General features: G+C 29.9%; 2 protein-coding genes across 5 annotated transcripts; both read right to left on the bottom strand.

The window, feature by feature from the left end:
* Window positions 1-6,183: 6,183 nt before the first annotated feature.
* On the bottom strand, window positions 6,184-13,885 carry LOC101511014 (receptor protein kinase-like protein ZAR1). Its single transcript, XM_004496466.3, has 2 exons — window positions 12,173-13,885; window positions 6,184-7,176 (listed from the first exon to the last, which is right to left on the bottom strand). The coding sequence occupies exons 1-2, from the start codon at window positions 13,692-13,694 to the stop codon at window positions 6,515-6,517; spliced, it is 2,184 nt and encodes a 727-aa protein (XP_004496523.1). The 5' UTR covers window positions 13,695-13,885; the 3' UTR covers window positions 6,184-6,514.
* Window positions 13,886-16,954: 3,069 nt separating this feature from the next.
* LOC101510466 (uncharacterized) lies at window positions 16,955-19,241 on the bottom strand. Of its 4 annotated transcripts, none has more exons than XM_004496464.4 (4): window positions 19,084-19,241; window positions 17,824-18,014; window positions 17,476-17,636; window positions 16,955-17,182 (listed from the first exon to the last, which is right to left on the bottom strand). In XM_004496464.4, the coding sequence occupies exons 2-3, from the start codon at window positions 17,983-17,985 to the stop codon at window positions 17,487-17,489; spliced, it is 312 nt and encodes a 103-aa protein (XP_004496521.1). In that variant the 5' UTR covers window positions 17,986-18,014; window positions 19,084-19,241; the 3' UTR covers window positions 16,955-17,182; window positions 17,476-17,486. The 4 variants fall into 4 exon arrangements, with proteins under 4 accessions (XP_004496521.1, XP_004496522.1, XP_073223176.1 ...); XM_004496465.4 differs by having other exon boundaries at window positions 17,824-17,990; XM_073367075.1 differs by lacking the exon at window positions 19,084-19,241 and adding an exon at window positions 18,848-19,044.
* Window positions 19,242-21,156: the final 1,915 nt, after the last annotated feature.

Here is a 21,156-nt window from a genome sequence, read left to right as displayed (position 1 = left end):
AATTATTAAAATCTATTATCTATTATATATATTTAAAATAGACTTCCGATGCCATAACAACTTTTTTTTACCCACTCTTGATGAAATATATTCAATAATTTTTTTTATAACAACTTCTCATGCTCGCAATTAAAACATCATACTAATAAAACAAATAAATTTAGCTACGCTACAATATAATTCAACATTAACATTTTTTACATTTTATTTTTGGGTTTGTATTTTACATTTTATTTCATCAAATAACTACAAATACCATTATATGTTGAAAAATAAATTAATAATCGAAGTACAATGAGTCAAACAATTATCCTATATAATAAGTTATCATACGAATTTTACAAAATATTTTAAAAATTAAATTAGATGATTGTGATAAACATGATTTTCCTTCATTTTAATTTTCCTAATCATATTCAATTATTACAAATATTATAAGATAACTATATTTATAATACATAAAATATTACTTATAAAATTTATAAAATTAATTAATTAATATTCGCGCAGCGCGCGGGCCATAATCTAGTTAATTTTTAATTTTGAGAATTTGGTTTGTTGTAATACCGTTCTTGATTTAAGTAATTGATACGAGATAAATAGTGAAAACTAAATTGAATTATATTGATTTTTTGATTACTTTATGAGTTACAAAGATTTATATAGTCAATTAGTTAAACAATTAACTTGTTAAAATAACTATTTAGTTAGTGTAACTAACTAATTAACTGAACTAATTAACCAAATAAATTATCTAACATGTCAAAATCATGGATTATACTTTTTAGCATTGAACATTTGTTTGATACTCCCCCCGTCCCAAAATAATTGACCTATTTGTAAATATTTTTTTATAAATAATTGACAATTTCAATTTTCAATGCATTTCTTTTCAACTGTACCATGAAATTAATAATACTTACATCATGTCCGATATAATATTTTTTACTCTGCATTTATGACATTGATAATGGATCAATACTTAATATGGATAATTTGGTAAAAATAATATTTCCTCTCTTTTATTTATACATTTTTCTTAATAAGTGTGAAATGATCGAATGACTCAATCATTTTGAGACGGAGGTAGTATTATTATGAAATCTATTGGAGTCGGAAAGAGCGGCTATATATTCTACTTAAATAGGATTCTAGAATTGGTCAAGTTTAACTTAATTACAAAGATGAGCGAAAAGATCGGTGTTCAAGGAAGATATGAATGTTGTCAAATAGTTATTTATAATGAAAGCCTTCTTCCAAATGAGGAATACATAGTTAATTGTTTTTCTAGTCTAAGTTTAAAGCTTTTAACTATAGAAATTTACCTTCGTGTTTATTAAGTCGTTTTAACTTAACCGACTTAAGAAATACAGAGCTTCGTGTTTATTAAGTCGTTTTAATTATAGAAATACAGAGCTTCGTCCTTTTAAGTCGGTTCAACTTAACCGACTTAAACATTCGTGTTTATTAAGTCGTTTACTGTTAACTCGGACACAAAACTGACTTAAAATGTACATTTTAACCGACTTAACAGAACTTCGTCCTTTTAAGTCGGTTCAACTTAACCGACTTAAACATCATAAATTCAGTTCAACAAGTCATCTTTTTAAGTCGGTTCTTTTGATCAACAGACTTAATAGATAGAGTTAAAATATATATTTTTTTTATAATAATTTTATCATTTTTTTTATGCTCCTACTCCATACATACATAAATACAATATTTCGTATTAAATTTCAAATTAAAATTTTGTACTTTTAACCACAATTTTATATAGCTATATAATAGCCAAAATATACCGTAATAGAAGTTCATACAAAATATAGAGTACAAAGAATGTCTATCATTTCTGATTACTCTTGGCAAGACGAAAAATCATTTAGATGTCAATTAATAAAATTACAAAATCACATTTAGCAATATTCAATAGATATATATTCAAGCACCGTCATTTTCTTCAATTAATTCCAAAATAAAATCCACACAGCGTTCTTGAACTTCTTTAATTTGATCCGGATGAAATGATCTCGAGTCGTCAAATATCTGGAAAAAAAAAACTCAATCAATAACAACATATAATTTTTTATCATACGAACATACAAAAACACAACCAATAACAATTTTTAAGACATTTACGTACTTGCATCCATGAATCAACAATACCAGTTGTTACAATGTTCAACATATGTAACATGACAAATAGCCACACTCATAATTTGAAGCTTGTTTTTGACTCTAAAATTGAAAGAAAAAAAATGTTAAATGCATAAAATTTTTATAATATTATAAATAAAGTTTTTATTTTTAAACAACTTACTATAGGAAAACTCCATGTTATCTTCGGTTTAACTCTTAAACCTAGCAACTTATAATAACCTTCGAAAGCTCTATAAAATAAAAATAATTATTGAAATTGTGTTATAAAATATATTACAATACTTATGAACAATATAAATAAATTAAATACTTACAAATCAACAATTTGACATATTTTTTTATCTGGCTTCCTTCCCAATGAACATATAAAGACTATATTGCGCTCCTTAGGATTGATAATAAGCAATTGCCAATGACGACTACAATACACAATTAAATATATGTTATATTCAATTTTCTCTATTATAAACGATGACTATAATAGAAAATACTTACTTTATGAGATAAGGTGATAGGTAACAAGTTCTTTTTTCCTCGTACAACTTCTTTTGAATGTGTACTTGAGCATTAGTTGAATCATTTTCACTTTGGATGAAACATGGATCAATGAATCCATACACTTCACTATTTCCTAAGTCAATACAACGACGATGTAGATACCTAAGATATGAAACTTAATTTTCATTATAAATGAAATTCATAATTTGGCAAAATTTACAAATTTACAAATAAAACATACTTACGTTAGCCAAACTTGTAAAATGGTGATGCATATATCTTCTTTACCCATACACAACTCTATAACATCTTTCAATTGAAGGAAAAAAAAAAAAAAACTAGTTCCACCATGTTCCAACTTAAATTCTAAAGGCTTTGACATTTTCATTGTCATTACCATCAATTGTATAACTGTAAATATTAAGGTAAAAGATTAAAACTAAAACAATTTTATGATTCAGGAAATTTATATTTTACTTTTTATTTATTGTCCTAAAGTGTCGTATTCATAATAGCTAAGAATAATCTAATAGTATATTATTGTTTTCTTTTTTATTGTTATTATTTTGTGAATATCTAAATACAGATGAAATTTACAACCACAAAATAATCGAAATATTTTAAATGGGGAACTTTCAATTAATTTACAATACAAAATAATTGAAATATTTTAAATGAGACACTTCCATTTGAAATAGTTCAAATATGATACATTTTCAAGTGTATTAGTTTAATAAATTTCTTTTATGTATTTCAAAATTAATTAATTTTCCTAAGCATCAATGATAAGAGCTATTACTTTCAGATTTAATAGATAACATACTACATTTGTGAAGTTTACACCTTATCTGCCTTTCTATCTAAAATGCTATTGTTACGGTATATTTTTTAATTATTTTGTTGAAGAGTACCTTATCTGCCTTTATACATAAAATGCTATTGTTATTGTATATTTTTTAATTGTTTTGTTAAAGAGTACCTTATCTGCCTTTCTATATAAAATGATATTGTTATTGTATAGTTTTTAATTGTTTCGTTAAAGAGTATCTTATCTGCCTTTCTACGTAGAATATTATTGTTATTGTTTTTCAGCCAAAAAATAAAAGGGCAAACTTAATTGATTTAGATTTAACAAAAGAACGTTGCAATCCCTCCGTTCTAAAACAAACTCACCCTAACAATATTCATGTCTAATGTCTTTAACACATAAAATAAAATACTACATTTATAAGTTTACACCTTACTATCTATATGCTTTCTATATAAAATACTACTGTTTTGCTCCCTATTATGTCCACACACAAATTCTAAAAAATGAAATAGGTAAAATATGTAATTTAATTTGAGAATCAAACCTGTCTTAATGAATTGATGAAGTGATGACGATAAAACGGCAACGGTTGTAAAGTCGAATCCAAGTTGTAATGAATTGATGAAGTGATGACGATACAGAGGTTAGGAATGGGAATCGAAAGAAGAGGTTTCGAGCGCATATGTTATGGGAGCGAGAAGATAAAATGCTAAATACACTGACATCTTTATTTATTTTTTTAACTTGCCTTAAATCCGTTGTCAATATAACCGCCAGTTTTAAATATTTACAGAACGGCCACAGCTCATTTATTAAATGGCATAAATATTTACAAAATTGTCACCGCCTCATTTTATGTTTTACCTTAAGTCGGTTATCAATATACCCGCGTTAGACAAGTGTTAAATATTTAAATATTTACAAAATTGTCACCGCCTCATCTTATTAAATGGCATAAATATTTACAAAATTGACACCCCTCATTCTAAAGGACGTTTTATCCTTAGGTTGGTTATCTATATATCCACATTAAACAAGTTTTAAATATTTACAAATTGTCACCGCCTCATTTTATTAAATGGCATGACATTTTATCTTTTACGTCGATTATCAATATTACCGCATTAAGTAAATTTTAAATATTTACAAAATTGCCACAGTTTTATTTTATTAAGTAGTTTACCAATTAAATGATTTAGCCACGTGGAGTATGATGGGATATATTAATTTTTTAATTTTATTTTTACCGTATTTCTTAAATCGGTTGTCAATCTAACCGTGTTAATAGTGTTTTACATATTTACAAAATTGTCACCGCCTCATTTTGTTAACTCGTTTACATACGCAACCGACTTAAATATACCTCTGCCTCATTTATTAAGTCGGGCGGCACATAACCGACTTAAATCTGCTGAATTAAAAACTCAATTTTCTACTAGTGGCTAAGAGGTTGTAGAATATGATTATTAGGAACTATTGCATAGATGAGTTATTAAATGATTTGTATGTGTTGTGTAGGAAATGAGCATTTTAAGTTTTGCAAAGTGACCGGCAGGGACAACTTGATTTGGTGCTTTGTTTCATACCTGTACTTCTGCAATCCTTCAGATATTTGAAATGCATGAAAAACCAGAACAAATAACAAGTATATTTTATATTTTGAATTAGAAAGTTCAACTTCTTTTAAATTAATTAGGTCCTGCTACAAAACAAAACAAATAGTGACATCAAACATAAGTTTAAGTTATTAGTTTCTAATTCCTTGCATTAAGAGAAATTTAATCTGGAAGACACATATTCAGTTACCAAAGCTTTTCCACTTGGCTATGTGACAAGTCCAATATAACAAGATTCTCTGCAGAAAACTTCTTTGGGAAAAAGATTTATGGCTTTTGAGAAATCAGGTAGTTCTTTCAGAAATTTGGAACCACAAATCTTGATGTACAAGACATTCGATTATGTGATCAATTGACTAGTGTACATCCATCAATTTTTTCCTTAGGTAAGATTGTTGTTCTGGGCTGCTCAAGGCCAAACTCACTTTAACTAACATACGTAGGCCCAATGTTGCAATGCCCAAGTCAGCACTCAGAACATTTTAGAATAGTGTCGCCCCTAATTCCAACGGTCAGGATCAGACAACACCGAGAATCACAGCGAAATATCTGCCGAATTTAAATGCTTTTGTCCTCAATAAACCCAATGACTTACACTATAAATGTCATGGTTCTCACACCATGAAAGGTACACTTTTGCTATTTTAATATATCTCACTCTTATCAAATAGATATTCATTTGAATGTTCAAGTGTTTGCAGGTTCCACCTCATTGGTCCAATCCAGATCAATTATCAAAAAGATTTGACATTGCTTTGACGTAAAATTAGTAAGTTATAATTAAAAATTGTGAAATACACCTTAAATAATAGATAGTTAGTTTACACCAACTAAAAAGTAATTGAGGGTAAATTAACCAACCTAATATTTCAAACGCTAAATAGTACATGAGAAAAATACTAAACACTTATTGTTGTTTTATATCTTTGATCTTTGATCTTTTGCTTTTCTTTTTTTAAAGAAATTAGAAAAGTTTCTAATATAACAATATTGAATAAGTTGGTAAACTCGAACATTTTAATATTAAAAGGTCCATTCAAAAAGAATCTTTGAGGATTTTATGAAGAAAAAAAAAACCTTCGAGGAAAAGAGTCCAGAACAAAATTCAAATGATATCAAGCAACTTTACTGATACTTCACCAAACAAGATAATTACAATTTCCGAAAATTTACCTAACTTATAAACACACAAGTTAAGGGGTTTATTTTTGTTTGAAAAGTCAACGTGATGTCAGTATTGTTAGAATTGTGTTGAGGGTGGGAATAAAATCTCTGACCTACTTATCAATATGCTCTTTTAACACATCCACTTCAGCCACCAAAAGAACTTTATATCTCCTAGTCAAATGGCTAATTAACCCAAAGATGGAAGCAAGATTTGCATTTTGCAGCCTTGTGAGTGTTAATTATCTTCTGTATCAAGAGATTATTATTACCTTCCAATCTTTTCAAGATTTTCAAAGACAATTTTCATTCTAGGCCTAACTTCAGGGTCACCTTCAGTACAAGCAAGTGCAACATGAAACACAGCCAATACCTCTTTCTTAGCTCTCACTTCTTGTAACAAAGATGGATCAACCATTTCAGATAAAGGACTTTGTTGATCAAACCCATTTCTCACCCATCTTACCAGCTCATAACCTTCCACCACAGAAACCGATGACGACAACGACAACGACATGGGAGATGATTCTGGTGACTTCCCTGTTAACAATTCAAGCATAACAACTCCTAATGAATAAACATCCCATTTCTGTGTTGGTCTACAACCAGGTACATGCGCCTCGGGCGCTTTGTAATTGTTGTTATTGGTTCTGTTTTCTTTGTATGATGATTTCATGTAAGGTAAAGCTCCACCCATGAATCCACCAGTTGAAGGGTTGTTACCTGTGATGCTGATTAGTCTATTAAGACCAAAATCAGAAATGTAGGGTTGTAAGTCATTGTCAAGTAGGATATTTGAGGGTTTTATGTCACCATGTACATATTTTCTAGGACTGCACTCATGAAGATAGGATAAGCCCCTTGCTATTCCTTTGGCAATTCTTAACCTTGTTGACCATGAAAGGTTTGAAGATGGTTGGCCATTTCTACCTGTACATATAAGTGAAATAGGATTAACTAAACCATTAGTTGAATTGAATTACTCTTAGTGCTTATTTGGATTCCATTTTGAAGGAGGTAAAATTGAGTTTAAAATTGTAAAATTGATTTTGATCATTATATAATATGTTAAATGCATGTTTGGATTTGCAATGAAAAATGTCATAATTAAGGTAAAGCAGTGTGATTATAACAAAAGCTACACTTTGAAGTTCGAATAAAATTACATTTTCATTGGGACTAAAACATTATTGCATTAAATTATGGAGTGAATATATGCAAATTGATCCATGAAATTATAAGAGTTTGGCAAATTAATCCTTAAACTTTGATAATTGATAATACATATCTAACATTGTAAAATATCAATCAAAATAGTCTGTGTAAATTTTTGTCGTTAGATATCTTGGTGTGACAATGTAATTAATATGTAGTTTATCTATGTTGATTTCACATCAATGTCATTTTTCTAGAGACAAATTTATCGATAAAATTTTGTCATCTCAGAGATAAATTTAAGAGTAATTTTAATTGTGCATTAAATAATTATGGTCAAATTAGTCAATGAAAAATTTAAATTTCATAGACAAACTAGTCCTGGAGTGACCACATTAATATAAAAGTTTAAATATGAAATTATAATTAATATTTTACAATTTCAATAATGTATTTACTAATTAGTAAAATTTAGTGATTAATTTGACTGACACTTAAAATCTGAAGTACCAACCAGCCTATTCACTCTTACATGAGTTTTATAAAAATCATAACATTGATTTTGATCATTATTTAACATGTTTATGTTTAGTTTCGCAACGAGATTGACAAAATTACAATAGTCTCAACCTAGGTAGTCAATAGCGCCGGTTTGTGGCGGGATCGCGTTGGAGCGAAGCAGCGGGTGACATAGTCGCGGCGGCGCAGAGAAAAGAGGGTTCACACGTGACCTGGGCGCATTCGCGGGTCGCGTTCCGGGTCGTGGTTTTGAAAACCTTAAAAAACGTGAAAAAATCTGGAAAATCCTTTTTTTCGTGAAAAACCAATTTTAGCCCTAAATTTTAAAATCTTTTAGAGGTAATTTTGGTAATACGCCCTTCAGATTTTAGAGATCCACTTCCTCATCGTTCTCATCGTTTTTTGTGTTGTTCTTCTTCATTGCGTTCTTTAGTGCGTCTCATCGTTCTTCTCCTCACGTTCGTTTCTCTATTCCTTTCTCCGTCCCTTCTGTTTTGGTCCTTTCTCCTCTGTTACTTTTTTTTTTTTATTTCTTTTAATTTAATTTAATTTAATTTGTTTTTGTTAATTTAATTTACTTCTGTTTTTTGTTTTTTTTTAATTTAATTCTTTTTACTTCTTTTTTCATTATGTTAATTTAATTTGTTTATGTTAATTTAATTTAATTTAATTTACTTCTATTTTTGTTTGTGTTTTTGTTAATTTAATTTACTTCTATTTTTTGTTTTTGTTAATTTAATTTATTTCTTTTTATTTCTTTTTTTATTTTATTAATTTAATTTAATTTGTTTTTGTTAATTTAATTTAATTTAATTCTTTTTACTTCTTTTTTTATTCTGTTAATTTAATTTTTTTTTGTTAATTTAATTTACTTCTCTTTGTTTTTTTTCTACTTCCTTTTGTTCTGCAAACAGCCATGACGACATCATCTGCAACCCCACAATCTGTAATGTTTAAACCAACCGGTGATAATGTTGACCTAGCATGACAATTTAATAGTATAAAAGACAAGAATAATAGGAAGAGGGTGACATGTGATTTCTGTCAAGTTGAAACTACGGGAGGAATTACTAGAGCAAGACAACATCAGTTAGGAATAAAGGGATACGTAAAAAGCTGCAGAAAAATACCACCAGATTGTAAGCTATTGTTGCAGACAGATTATGATGAGAAACAAGCACTAAAAGATGGAATATTAAATGAGATGGAAGTTCAAATTGACAATGATGTGTAATGGCGATGTAGCTGACATAAGGAGAATTCGAAGTGAAACAAGCGCTATGATTGTCGTGATGTGATTGATCCAATCGTCTTGAATGATGATGATGATTATATCAATGAATTTGAAGTGGGAGACTTGGGGGAAGATGGTGAACCTGTTGAAGAATTAGTTTATGCCGGTGATAATCTAACTTGGACTGATGTTGTCAATGCAAGTGGGGCTAATGAGCCGGTGGTCTACGCTAAGCGAGCATCAAAAGAAAAGGCAGCTGCAAGTGCATCTAAGGCAATTGCACAAGAAGCAATATCAAAAGAACTGGTGGTAGAAGAAGATGTTGAAGAAGTTGAACCTATTTATGTTGAAGATGATTAGGATGAGGAGAGCGAATAATATATTGAAGTTGATGGGGAAGAGGAGGAGGAAGAAAAGGAACAAGACTATGTTGAAGATGATGATGATCTTTGATTCCTATAACATGCATTTTAATTTTAATATTTTTTTATTTTATTACTCTACTATGTTGAAAAAGATGATGATATTTGATATTTAAATCTATATTTTGATTAAGACTATTTGGTATCTAAAGTATGTTTTGATTAAGACTATGAATTTGAGATATTGTTTAATTATGCATGTTTATATAGTATTATTCATGTAGAGGTCATTCTTGTATCCCGCAACCCGTTATCTCGGTTTCGGAGTTGGCCGCGATGCGCCGCTATCTGAGATTAACTACATATGTCTCAACGTGATTATACAAAAACAAATTATTGTCGTTTTTCCAAAATCACGTTATCTCAACATAAAAATAAACATGCATTATGTTTAGTTGTGTGTTGCGTCCAAATTTCATAATGGATAAAATTGACTTAACAATCACAAAATTGATTTTGAAATTAGTGATATTCTTAGTTGCAGTTAAAAATGTGTCTTGATTTTAATTTTTCTTCTGATCTATGAATAAAAGTGAGATATACGTGAAGAAAAGGGAAAGAGTATGAAAACAATTTTAGTGGGGTCCATTATGATGTTGTGAATGTTGTAGAGACTCAAATGCTTCATATTGAAGAAATGTAGCCCATAAGATGAAATATACAAAATGAATCAAAAGCACCATTTTTCATTAAGAAACTCAGTTTTCTGTCTTGAATGAAAGGCACAAAAGTGTGAAACTGTGACTTTATCAATGCATCTATTTTGCATCTAAAATCTTTTTCTAAAATTAAAACAATTAAAAAAAAAGTTTTAAATAGTAGTCCTAGTTACAATTTTTAATATGTAAAGATATTTAGGTTAGATACAATTTAGGGCTTTTTTTTATAAAAAATATTTCTTTTAAAAAAAATATTTCTTTTAAAAAAAAAAACATACACATAAAATAATATCAAACTGCTCTACTTTTTGGCACTACTTGATCATCGCATGTATGGTTTGAGACGTCTTTAAGAATTTTTTTTTTTAAAATGCAATTGAAGGTCACATCCCCAGGATGGATCATGTACTAAACATATAATTTTTTTTCCTCACATTTTTGTAATTACAAAATTAATAATTATAATATTTTTAATGGTAATAATAATAATAATTATTATTATTATAATTATAATATTTTTAAAAACAAAATATTATTAATAAATTAAAATTAAAATAATAAAATAAAATTATATTTATAATAGTAATAATAATAATAAAGTAAATTATATTAATAAAATAAAATTAATTAAGTTAAACAAATAAAATACATTAAATAAAAAAAAATACCACAAATTGGAAGAAAAAAAATACATAAAATTTAAATTAATGATTTCCATCTAAATATCCTCCAGTTCCACAAGACGATTGCCGAACTCGTGTAGCCCTATGAACGAATTGAGGTTGTTCTATCATCATTTTGATCATTATCCTCATTATAATCTTTATGTGGATTATAACCACTAGCAACTAGTTGATCTTCATTTTGATCATTATCCTCATTCTTGACAAACATTTATTACGTTCATAAAATCTGAACCGTTAACAGTCATTTAAAACAATAATTGAATTTTGTGGTACAAAAATTAGATTTAGGAAGATACGTTATTAATTGTTCAAAGTCAAATTGTTTGTTTAGATGTAGAGCTTCAAAATGCAAAAATGGTGAATTGTGGGTGATTGTTAAATTGAATGTGCCTTGTACATGCACAAATTCTGCACTCTTACAAGATCATACAAAGTTCGATTATGCATAGTCACACATACGAAGCTTCAGGAACCAAAATTGAAATAGAAACGATCTTAAGTTTATAATGAGAATATAACGATAAATGGGATAAGGATATTTCATAGACTATTTTAAGCCTTCGTTTCGTGCATATCTACGTTTTTTTCTCTCTTCATTTTAATGTATTTACTTTTAAGTTTATAATATAATTTACTTTATAATTATTTTATTATTATTATTACTACTACTATTATTATTATTATTACTATTGTTAGTATAATTTTATTTTATTATTTTTATTTATTCATAATATTTTGTTTTTTAAAATATTATAATAATAATAATAATATTACTATTATAAATATTATAATTATTAATTTTGTAATTGGAAGAATGTGAAGGAAAAAAAAATTATACGTCTAGTACATGATCGCATCCTGGAGATGCGATTCTGTTGAATTTACAAAAAAATCCTTCATGATGTCGTAGATCGAGAATGCAATTATCTAGTAGTGTCGAAGAGTAAGACATTTTTGTATTATTTTTTTAAAATCTGGCAATGTGGTTTGTTTTTTTAAAAAAAGGATATATAGAAAAAATCCTACAATTTATGCTACTATAAATGCAATTTCAAAGTAATTGCAACGACAGAAAAATATTTTGATCTTTCATCATGAATATGATGGCAGATCGTTTTTAAAACTTTATATACCATCACATCAACCATATTTGATTGCAATATTAGTGACAAGTTAAAACCTTGAATCCAATTTGAAAACAAAAAACAAATGAAAGCAATAATTTAAAATTATGAAACAAGAAGAACTAACCTCGAAGTGCATGTGCCAAATTGCCATTGGAGATGAAATCACTTATAAGAAGCTTTTCATCATGTGCCCAATAATAAGCTCTCAATCTCACAATATTAGGATGCTTCACCTTCCCAATGGCTTGTACTTCAGCTACAAACTCCTTATACCTTTCTTCTCCACCCTCTCCTAATCTCCTCACAACCACTGGCCCCCCATTTCCAAGCACCACCTTATACACAATCCCCAATTCACTCTTCCCCAACACATATGTTGAGGCTCTCAATAGCTCATCAAGTTCAATCTTCAAACCTTTATCAATTGTCACCAATTCACCTTCCCCTTTCCCTCCCTTATCTATCTCCACCTCACCATTTTCATTATCTTCCTCATTCTTCAAATTCAAACCACTAATACAAGGAAGCAAAGAACAACCATTCCCTTTCTCATCCTCATCCTCATCCTCATCACCAAACCTTCTCTTCCTATTGCAACTACCCACATTGTCATTGTCTTTCTTTTTCCAATAAACATAGACAATCACAAGTCCAATAAGAGCGACTCCAACAGCATCGGCTACTGAGATCACAATAATCAAACCAGGGTTGAGCCCTTTAGAGCGGTTACTCTGTTCGTCTTTGTGAGAAGATGAACTGGAACCTGAGTCTCGGTTTGAACCTGTGCATGATTTTCGAAGTGGAAATCCACACAGGTCTTTGTTACCGAGGAATGCAGTTGGGCCCTGGTTTGAAAATGTTCCCGTTTGGGGAATCTCGCCGATGAGGTTATTGTTTCTGAGGTCGAAGCTCACGGTGGCTGGCAATTTCCCGAGTGAGTTTGGAATTTGATCGGAGAGGTGGTTGAATGATAGGTTCAATGTGCCTGAGAGGGAAACAAGGTTGCCTATATCATCCGGGATTGAACCTTTGAAATCGTTAGCGGATAGGTCGAGTTGAACTAGGTTATCGAGCTCCGACCACACGCCAGACGGAATTTCTCCGGAGAATTTGTTCCTTGCTAGGAGAAGCCGTTGAAGCTGCTTACATTTCTTGATATCGTTAGGAATGTTGCCGGAGAAGAAATTGTCTGAAATATCGAGATTTTGGAGGCGCGGAACGGTGCATGCGGAGGGTGGAAACGGACCGGAGAGGTTGTTACGGTGGAGAAAAATGCTGTGAAGTGCAGTGGCTTTGAAGAGCTGCATTGGAACAACGCCGTAGAATTCATTGTCATGAAGATTAAGACGACGGAGGTAGCGAAGCGTGCCGAGCTCCGATGGAATATAGCCGCGGAGAGATTTTCCGGCGAGGGCAATTCCGACAACTCGTGGCTCTGGAATACCGGAGATGTTACCGCAGGAAATTCCCGACCAACCGCACGGGTTAGAATCGCCACCGTTCCAATCGGAGAAGAAGCCGTCCTCGGATTGGTCGACGGCGAATTTAAGAGACAGAAGTGCGAGACCATCGGAGGAGAGAGAAAGTGCGAAATTGAAAAAAAGTTGAAAGCAAAGAGGAAATAAGCATAACAGAATTAACGTCATTGAAGAATTTCTCTCTTATTTTATTTTTTAAATTAAAAAACTGTTTGATAGAATGGTGGTTGATACGGCACCGTTTTGGGGGGTTAAACGAAGCAATAGAAGAGAAAAATGAGTACAGTATAGCACTGTGTAATTGCAGTGTGGTATGCTGATTTTTGTTTGGAATGGCGGGTGAATGAAAAACATAGGAATGTGAAGTTATTTATGCGAATTTATGAGAGATAGATTGTTTTTAATATGGTGGGGTCCGCAAAGATTGAAAGACAGAGTGAAGTGTAATGTAAGAAAAATGAAGAAAAGTGTTTCTCTACTTAGTTTATACGCTTACAAATTCACATTACACCATTATTATATTCCATGAGTTGTTAACTTGTTATTATCATTAAAAAAACTAAAACATAGAATACACTACAATTCAGTAAACGATGAAGTAACACTTTCACTAAAATTATTTACGAATTACATTATATTTCCTTGTGAAAATAGGTTAGATATTACATGTGTATTTTTATTTACATATATTGCTTGTGTGTCCTTAAAACTTTAACACATACTTTTTGTAAAACAAAAGATAGAAATATAAAGGAATTACATATAACGGGAGATAAATATATACAGTGTTTGTATTTTGATTTTCAAATAAGATAGCTGTTTTCATAAGTTCAGTTAAGCTAAAAGTTTATTAAAAGAGATTGTCTCTGTCATATTAATGATCTTTTAACATAAAAAATAAACACCTTATACCAAAGGTAAAGATACTACAATGCCTAAGCTTAAAGAATATTTTTGGTAGGAGGCATATATATATATATATATATAATGTAATGTTTAACTTCACTGGACAAGTAAAAATTTCATGACATTATAATATACTTTCTGTTATCATGGATTCTTAATTATTGCCTTGACCTGTTCAATCTTTTCTATAACCAACCACCACTTTCTCACTCAAAATAGCAGGATCATGCCATACCATCATGAACACTCCTTCATTCTGTAATTCCTCTTGCCTTAAATATAAATAATTTTGCTCGATAAATTAAATATATTAATTTTTATTGATTCATAATTGCTTATATTGAAAGTAAGCATATCTTATGGCAATTTCATCCATATGTTCCTTCACATGATTGGATGATAATGGAAATAGAAACCATCCTTTGCTGTAATTGTTCAATCAGTGAAATTATAAACAATAATTGCATCTACATCTTAATCATACAGAACAAACTTACAAGCTAACAAAGCCATAATAAATATGGCATAACATTAACAGCACAAGTTTTCAAAAGTTTATGTGCAAAGAATTTTGGCAATGTTTTGTAGCTAAAAAATCTTTTCTATAACCAACCACCACTTTCTCACTCAAAATAGCAGGATCATGCCATACCATCATGAACACTCCTTCATTCTGTAATTCCTCTTGCCTTAAATATAAATAATTTTGCTCGATAAATTAAATATATTAATTTTTATTGATTCATAATTGCTTATATTGAAAGTAAGCATATCTTATGGCAATTTCATCCATATGTTCCTTCACATGATTGGATGATAATGGAAATAGAAACCATCCTTTGCTGTAATTGTTCAATCAGTGAAATTATAAACAATAATTGCATCTACATCTTAATCATACAGAACAAACTTACAAGCTAACAAAGCCATAATAAATATGGCATAACATTAACAGCACAAGTTTTCAAAAGTTTATGTGCAAAGAATTTTGGCAATGTTTTGTAGCTAAAAAGAATATCAATATGTCCACGATAACTTCCACATGTTTTAAAAGAAGACACATTAAATTCATTTAGGCAAATAATTAGATATAACATACATCAGATACGACATTAATACATTGATGTATTAATAATTTGAAAAAATAAATTAATTAAATATGATTAAAGTGTTAGTGTTGCATCGGTGTCGAACATTGACATGTGTCACCTGGACACGCCTTCGATCTTAAGTTGTGGAGCTTAAAAGTTTTATTATAATAAATATGGCATAACATTAACAGCACAAGTTTTCAAAAGTTTATGTGCAAAGAATTTTGGCAATGTTTTGTAGCTAAAAAGAATATCAATATGTCCACGATAACTTCCACATGTTTTAAAAGAAGACACATTAAATTCATTTAAGCAAATAATTAGATATAACATACACCATATACGACATTAATACGTCGATGTACTAATAATTTAAAAAAATAAATTAATTAAATATGATTAAAGTGTTAGTGTTGCATCGGTATCGAACATTGACATGTGTCACCCGGACACGCCTTCGATCTTAAGTCGTGGAGCTTAAAAGATTTATTGCATGGCTAAAATTAAACATTCCACCTACTTTTTCTAAACTCAAACTTTAAACAATTAGATCAATTAGTCGAACCGTTAACCAGATGTTCACAAGGTTGAACTGATTTAGCCTCATGCTTGGTATTAAAAACATTGATTCGGAATAGTTGATCATGAAAGACAAGAGTAAAGCATTGTACCCCACAAATAGAAAAACAGGACATAAATGAAATTAAACTATATAACGTACCTAATGTACTTGAGAATCCACTAAAAAGTGACACCGCAAACCTACCTAATTTTTCTATCATACTCAAATTCAAGTTACATTAGCATTTTTTAGCTTAATGTAAACGTGTCATCTATCTATTATATTTACTTATAGCACTGAATTTGCTGCTTCCACTAGTCAATCTGAGGTAAAAACTATTCCCCCTATCCATTGTTTTTTTGAGTTTGATTAATCTCCACAATTTTTATCTTATTAATAAAGAAACCAAGTCCCATTATTATTACCATAACCATGAGTCCATGCTTACATGAAGAGTAAGACATCAGTGTCTATGCATCTATATCTTTATCACCAGTTCACTAAATTTAGTACTCATCATCAGTATATAAAACTCATTTAGACGTTTCAATTTGTTATCTCAAATTAATGTCTTCAATAGTTGGGATTAATATTGTCAAATAAAGACTATAGCTGAATTTGAGTAAACGACTATTGTTTAGGATCTGCGATATGTGACACTGAAAATTTGAACTAACCACTATTTTCTGCGACCTGGAATCGACTACACTGTTTGGGATATCTCCCCCTTACGCCTCATTAATAATGAATCATATACATGATCTGTTTTCAAGATTTCAATCTTCCCAGCCATATTATAAACCTCTAATCCTACTAAGATCGTCAATTATAATTGTTTTTGAAGAAACTTGAAGAAAATGCAATGCAAATAATACATGTAAATATCTTCTTATTAATTAATATGAAAATCAGAAATCTGCAGATAGACAAATCCTTTTGTGCGATCGTCCTATACTAAATTCATTTGCACATATAACAATAAAGATGACACATTATAGTCTCTATTAGACCTCATGTGAAATTGCTGAGGACTGATTCTAACCCATCAACAACAAACAAGCTAATCAACTCTTGAACATGCCACATCAAAATTCCTCCTGCCATAAAATTCACATTTCCATTATATTCAGTTACTTCACCAACACAACAAGTGAAAATTCAATAAGCAAAAACTTGCAAATTCATTATTAGAAGTGACTGCAAAAAAACACAGTACCATATACCATACTAATGTCAATTATATGCACTAGACTAAAGTGGACCTCGTGCCACATAACATCATAAAGTTGGAAAATCAATTGACTAAACTAAACTTTATTTCCAATTGCACTTCCATACAATAACAGCTAAAAACTTGTAAATCTGTTAGCCAACATAAACTTGATAATACCTTGAGCCAATTCATGATGTAGCTGTAGGTGATACAGAGCTGGAGCTCACATTTTGAGACACCGGTGCAGAGGGTGGAACATATATGCGTGCTTTCTTGAGAATTTCAGCAACCACCCAATGTTTACGCTTGCTCAAAGGCCTAGAAGAATCCAGCCGAACCTGAAATGACAGCCACAGAAACATTGCTTGTTTAGTTATCATGCAAAACCAAGAACAGAGCCAATCATAATTGTACAAGATAATGTTGTCAATCGCAAAAGTAGCTATTTGTTCAAATTCTACAACGCAATAGTATCTCTACTTAACAACACTAGTACAAGAGATGTAAATAAGTCACGATACTTACTCGGTCACCGATGTTACAAAGATTGTTCTCGTCGTGAGCCATAAACTTAGAGGTACGCTTGACATATCGGTTGAACACTTTGTGGTGGAATAATCTATCAACTGCTACCACAACCGATTTCTGCATTTTATTGGAAACCACCATTCCTACTACTTGCTTCATCTTCTCTGCTCAACAAATTCCAACAATCCCTAATTCAGATTCCAATTTATGAGTACAACAAGATGGTCAAGGTTTTAAAAAAAGGATTGCGACCGAGAAAAAGGCCGCGACAAAACAGTATCGGTAATCTCCGTTACTGTTATTCTCCATTTTAACATAGTCAAGAAAAATCACAAAAAACGGCTGCGATGAAACACTTTTACAAGTGCAACGAACACTCGCTCATAAGAAAATATATGAGAATCCTTTTTTTTCAATCTAGAAAGATAAAATAACATTTGCGGGATAAATCTAAACACGACCTTCCCTCCTTCTCTGATTTTAACCTTCTCAAATCTGTCAACTAGTATAATACATTATATAATAGTAATGATAATTTGAATAAACTAAGTGCAATGTTGTGATTCATTCACACTGCAATGACTGCAATCCTTAATGCAACATACATAATGGCCGAAATCGGGAAATCCTTAATGAACCTGCTATCGCTATTTAAAACCTTGAAGATAGTAGCTGATAAAATCTCATTAATTAATTACACTCACGAATTTCAAAGAAAACAAATAGTAATTACCTATAAAAAACAATAGAATTAACCGCTACATTTGCAAATTAGTCACATGCTAGAGTTCTAAAAGAAAGTCTAAAGCCGTAATTGAGGCAAAAATGAGTATCCAAACGCAGTTTATTTTGAATATTTTGGCTGCTTCTAATTTCTTATCATATTATGTGTATGTTACTTGAAATCCTTTTCACATGTTGATTGCTCTAAGTACATATAAATTATAATGGTCTGATGCTGAACCTTAGCTTCTTAAATTTCTTAGAATTCTGTCAAAAGAAAGAAGAAAAAAATTCTTACAATTTTAAATCTTCTTCCTTATGCCTTATGATATGCTTCTCAAAAAAATTACCACCTGTTTAGTTTACATTACTGAACTAACTATGTTGTTGATCGCGCCGCTTTAGCACTGAATCACGGTTCGTAGTGGAGCTCTACTATGCCGTGGTGGCTATTGCGGCCGCAAATTATCTCTGTAATCGTATCTCCCGCGCTACGAAAGGAAAATTCGAAAAAATAAAAGAAGAAATGAAAACCTGAACGACTGTGGCGCAGTTACTGGCGGCCGGGAAAATTCTCTGACTTCGTTTTCAGGCAAGTTACTTCAGTGAGAATCGGACTTGTTTCTGATGTAAGGGCAAAGTTGAAGCGCCTGGGTTTTGTTTTTCTGATTTGATGGAGACGATGAATTAATGGGCCTCTACAAAATAAAGTGGATTGGGCTCGGCTAATAAGTATCTTTTAGAAAATTTTACTATGTACCCCACTTATATTCTTTCCCCGCATTTTATACCAACTACCCATTTATTTTATTTTTTTAAATAATAATAATAATTTTTTCTATTGAACTAAATTCAATTAGTTTCAGAAATTAATACGTTTTGCGAAATACGTGTTTTTTGAAAAATTTAACCTTTGTACCGATTTTCAAATTTTTTAATACATTAAATTTAAATTTTTGAAAATACACAATGTTAAAAATACACACAAAAATATGTTTATGTGCCGGGAAAATTATGTATTTTCAAAACATTAATTTAATGTATCTATAAGTCCCCGTTATTTTTTAAGAAAACAGCTATCTTTACCCCATCCATTTTACGACAGCTATATTTTGTTTTCTAGAGATTAACTAAGCTATTATATTTGGGTCTTTTGTTTTTAAAGATTAACTACAAATTAGCTATTATATTTGGAATAGTTAATCGCAAATTTTCATATAGTAGTTATAATTTGTCAAACAATAGATTCATACATTATTTCATTAAATTATTAATAGTTAATGATATGTTATATATAAATAAATTTAATTATATTTTAAATTTGACATCATTAAATATTTAAATTTCATCTTTTGCGTCTCTTTTGAAATGATGTTTTTTGTTACGATTTTAATTAAAATTATAATTTTAATTTTAATTATGAAAACAATTTCTTTATCAAGGTCAAAATTAAATAGATAAATATAATAAAAATTTTAATTTGGTCAATTTTAATAGATACTACACTAATATCGATGTAGACAAATTAAAGAAAATTATTGATCAAAATATTTATATATAATACCGATATACATTTTTTTTATAGTACCGTAGAATTTATCTTATTAAATTAAGAAATTAATACTAAGACATTGTCAATTATTATACTTTAAATTAATATTTCTTTTGCATGGAAGATTACTCTTGTTAAATTGCTTATCTACCTATCCATCATTATATGTGATGACGTCGATAATAAGGGCATATGGTTTGTTTGGGGTGATCAAGAAAACCAAAAAAATATTGTATATAGAGTTTGTATGTGAACTCTATATACAAATTGCATGTGATCAAGAAAATATCACTATATCTACCGGCCTAAAATGAATGATGGATTGTGGACGTGAAATGTTAAACATGTGAACTTTGCATTTATGCTGAAAGTTTGATGGAATTTATGTGTTAATAAAGATGATATGGGCGTTCAAGTTGAGACCAAAATGAATTTTTTGAATATGACCTATGTTGAGTATTTTGATTATATTCATTTGAAGATAAGATTTTTATGAACATTTATAGTAAAAAGATAAGTGAAATAAGAAATGCACAATAATTTTATACTAATTCTCAATCAATTGATTGTTATATTAATGATTCTGTTATAGAGAAGAGTATTTAAGTCCTTCGTGCCAAACTGTTTGGCTAACTAAAATTTCAATTCATTATTCTCACTAAATTCATCCCTTTTAATACACATGTCATCAAATTATAAAGAAAGTATAAGACAACAATGCGAATTGAGAAACAAGACTGAATCATGATCACTAAAATAGAACTCAAGTTATGTGGTTATATTAGAGAATTTCTCAAAGCAAACTCGATGAGTTTGTTTAGGACCATAAAAAACATTTTTCAACTAGCACACTCTACTTAAATTGTGAGAAACACTTTGAAGAGAGACTATATAAACTTCCTCATGAAACTCATAATTGAAAAAGATATTTTTGACCTCCACTTTGGAGATATGCCACTGAAGAAAATATGTAACAATAAAAAGAATCTGAATTATGATCATCTTAAACACAAAAACAATTTTTTTTATAAATCATTCCATATTATTGAAAGATT

Source organism: Cicer arietinum, chromosome 4, assembly GCF_000331145.2.
Source record: "Cicer arietinum cultivar CDC Frontier isolate Library 1 chromosome 4, Cicar.CDCFrontier_v2.0, whole genome shotgun sequence".
Classification (NCBI taxonomy): Eukaryota; Viridiplantae; Streptophyta; class Magnoliopsida; order Fabales; family Fabaceae; genus Cicer; species Cicer arietinum.
The sequence above is the reverse complement of the archived record's forward strand: the minus strand, read 5'-3'. Positions and strand labels throughout refer to the sequence as shown.

Bases quoted from the DNA above. Each gene is read 5' to 3' on its own strand.
- LOC101511014 (XM_004496466.3), bottom strand. From the start codon at position 13,694: ATGACGTTAATTCTGTTATGCTTATTTCCTCTTTGCTTTCAACTTTTT. The intron at 7,177-12,172 runs GTTAGTTCTTCT...TTATATGTACAG, and splicing joins TTTGGCACATGCACTTCGAG to GTAGAAATGGCCAACCATCT.
- LOC101510466 (XM_004496464.4), bottom strand. From the start codon at position 17,985: ATGAAGCAAGTAGTAGGAATGGTGGTTTCCAATAAAATGCAGAAATCG. The intron at 17,637-17,823 runs GTAAGTATCGTG...CTGTCATTTCAG, and splicing joins TTTGTAACATCGGTGACCGA to GTTCGGCTGGATTCTTCTAG.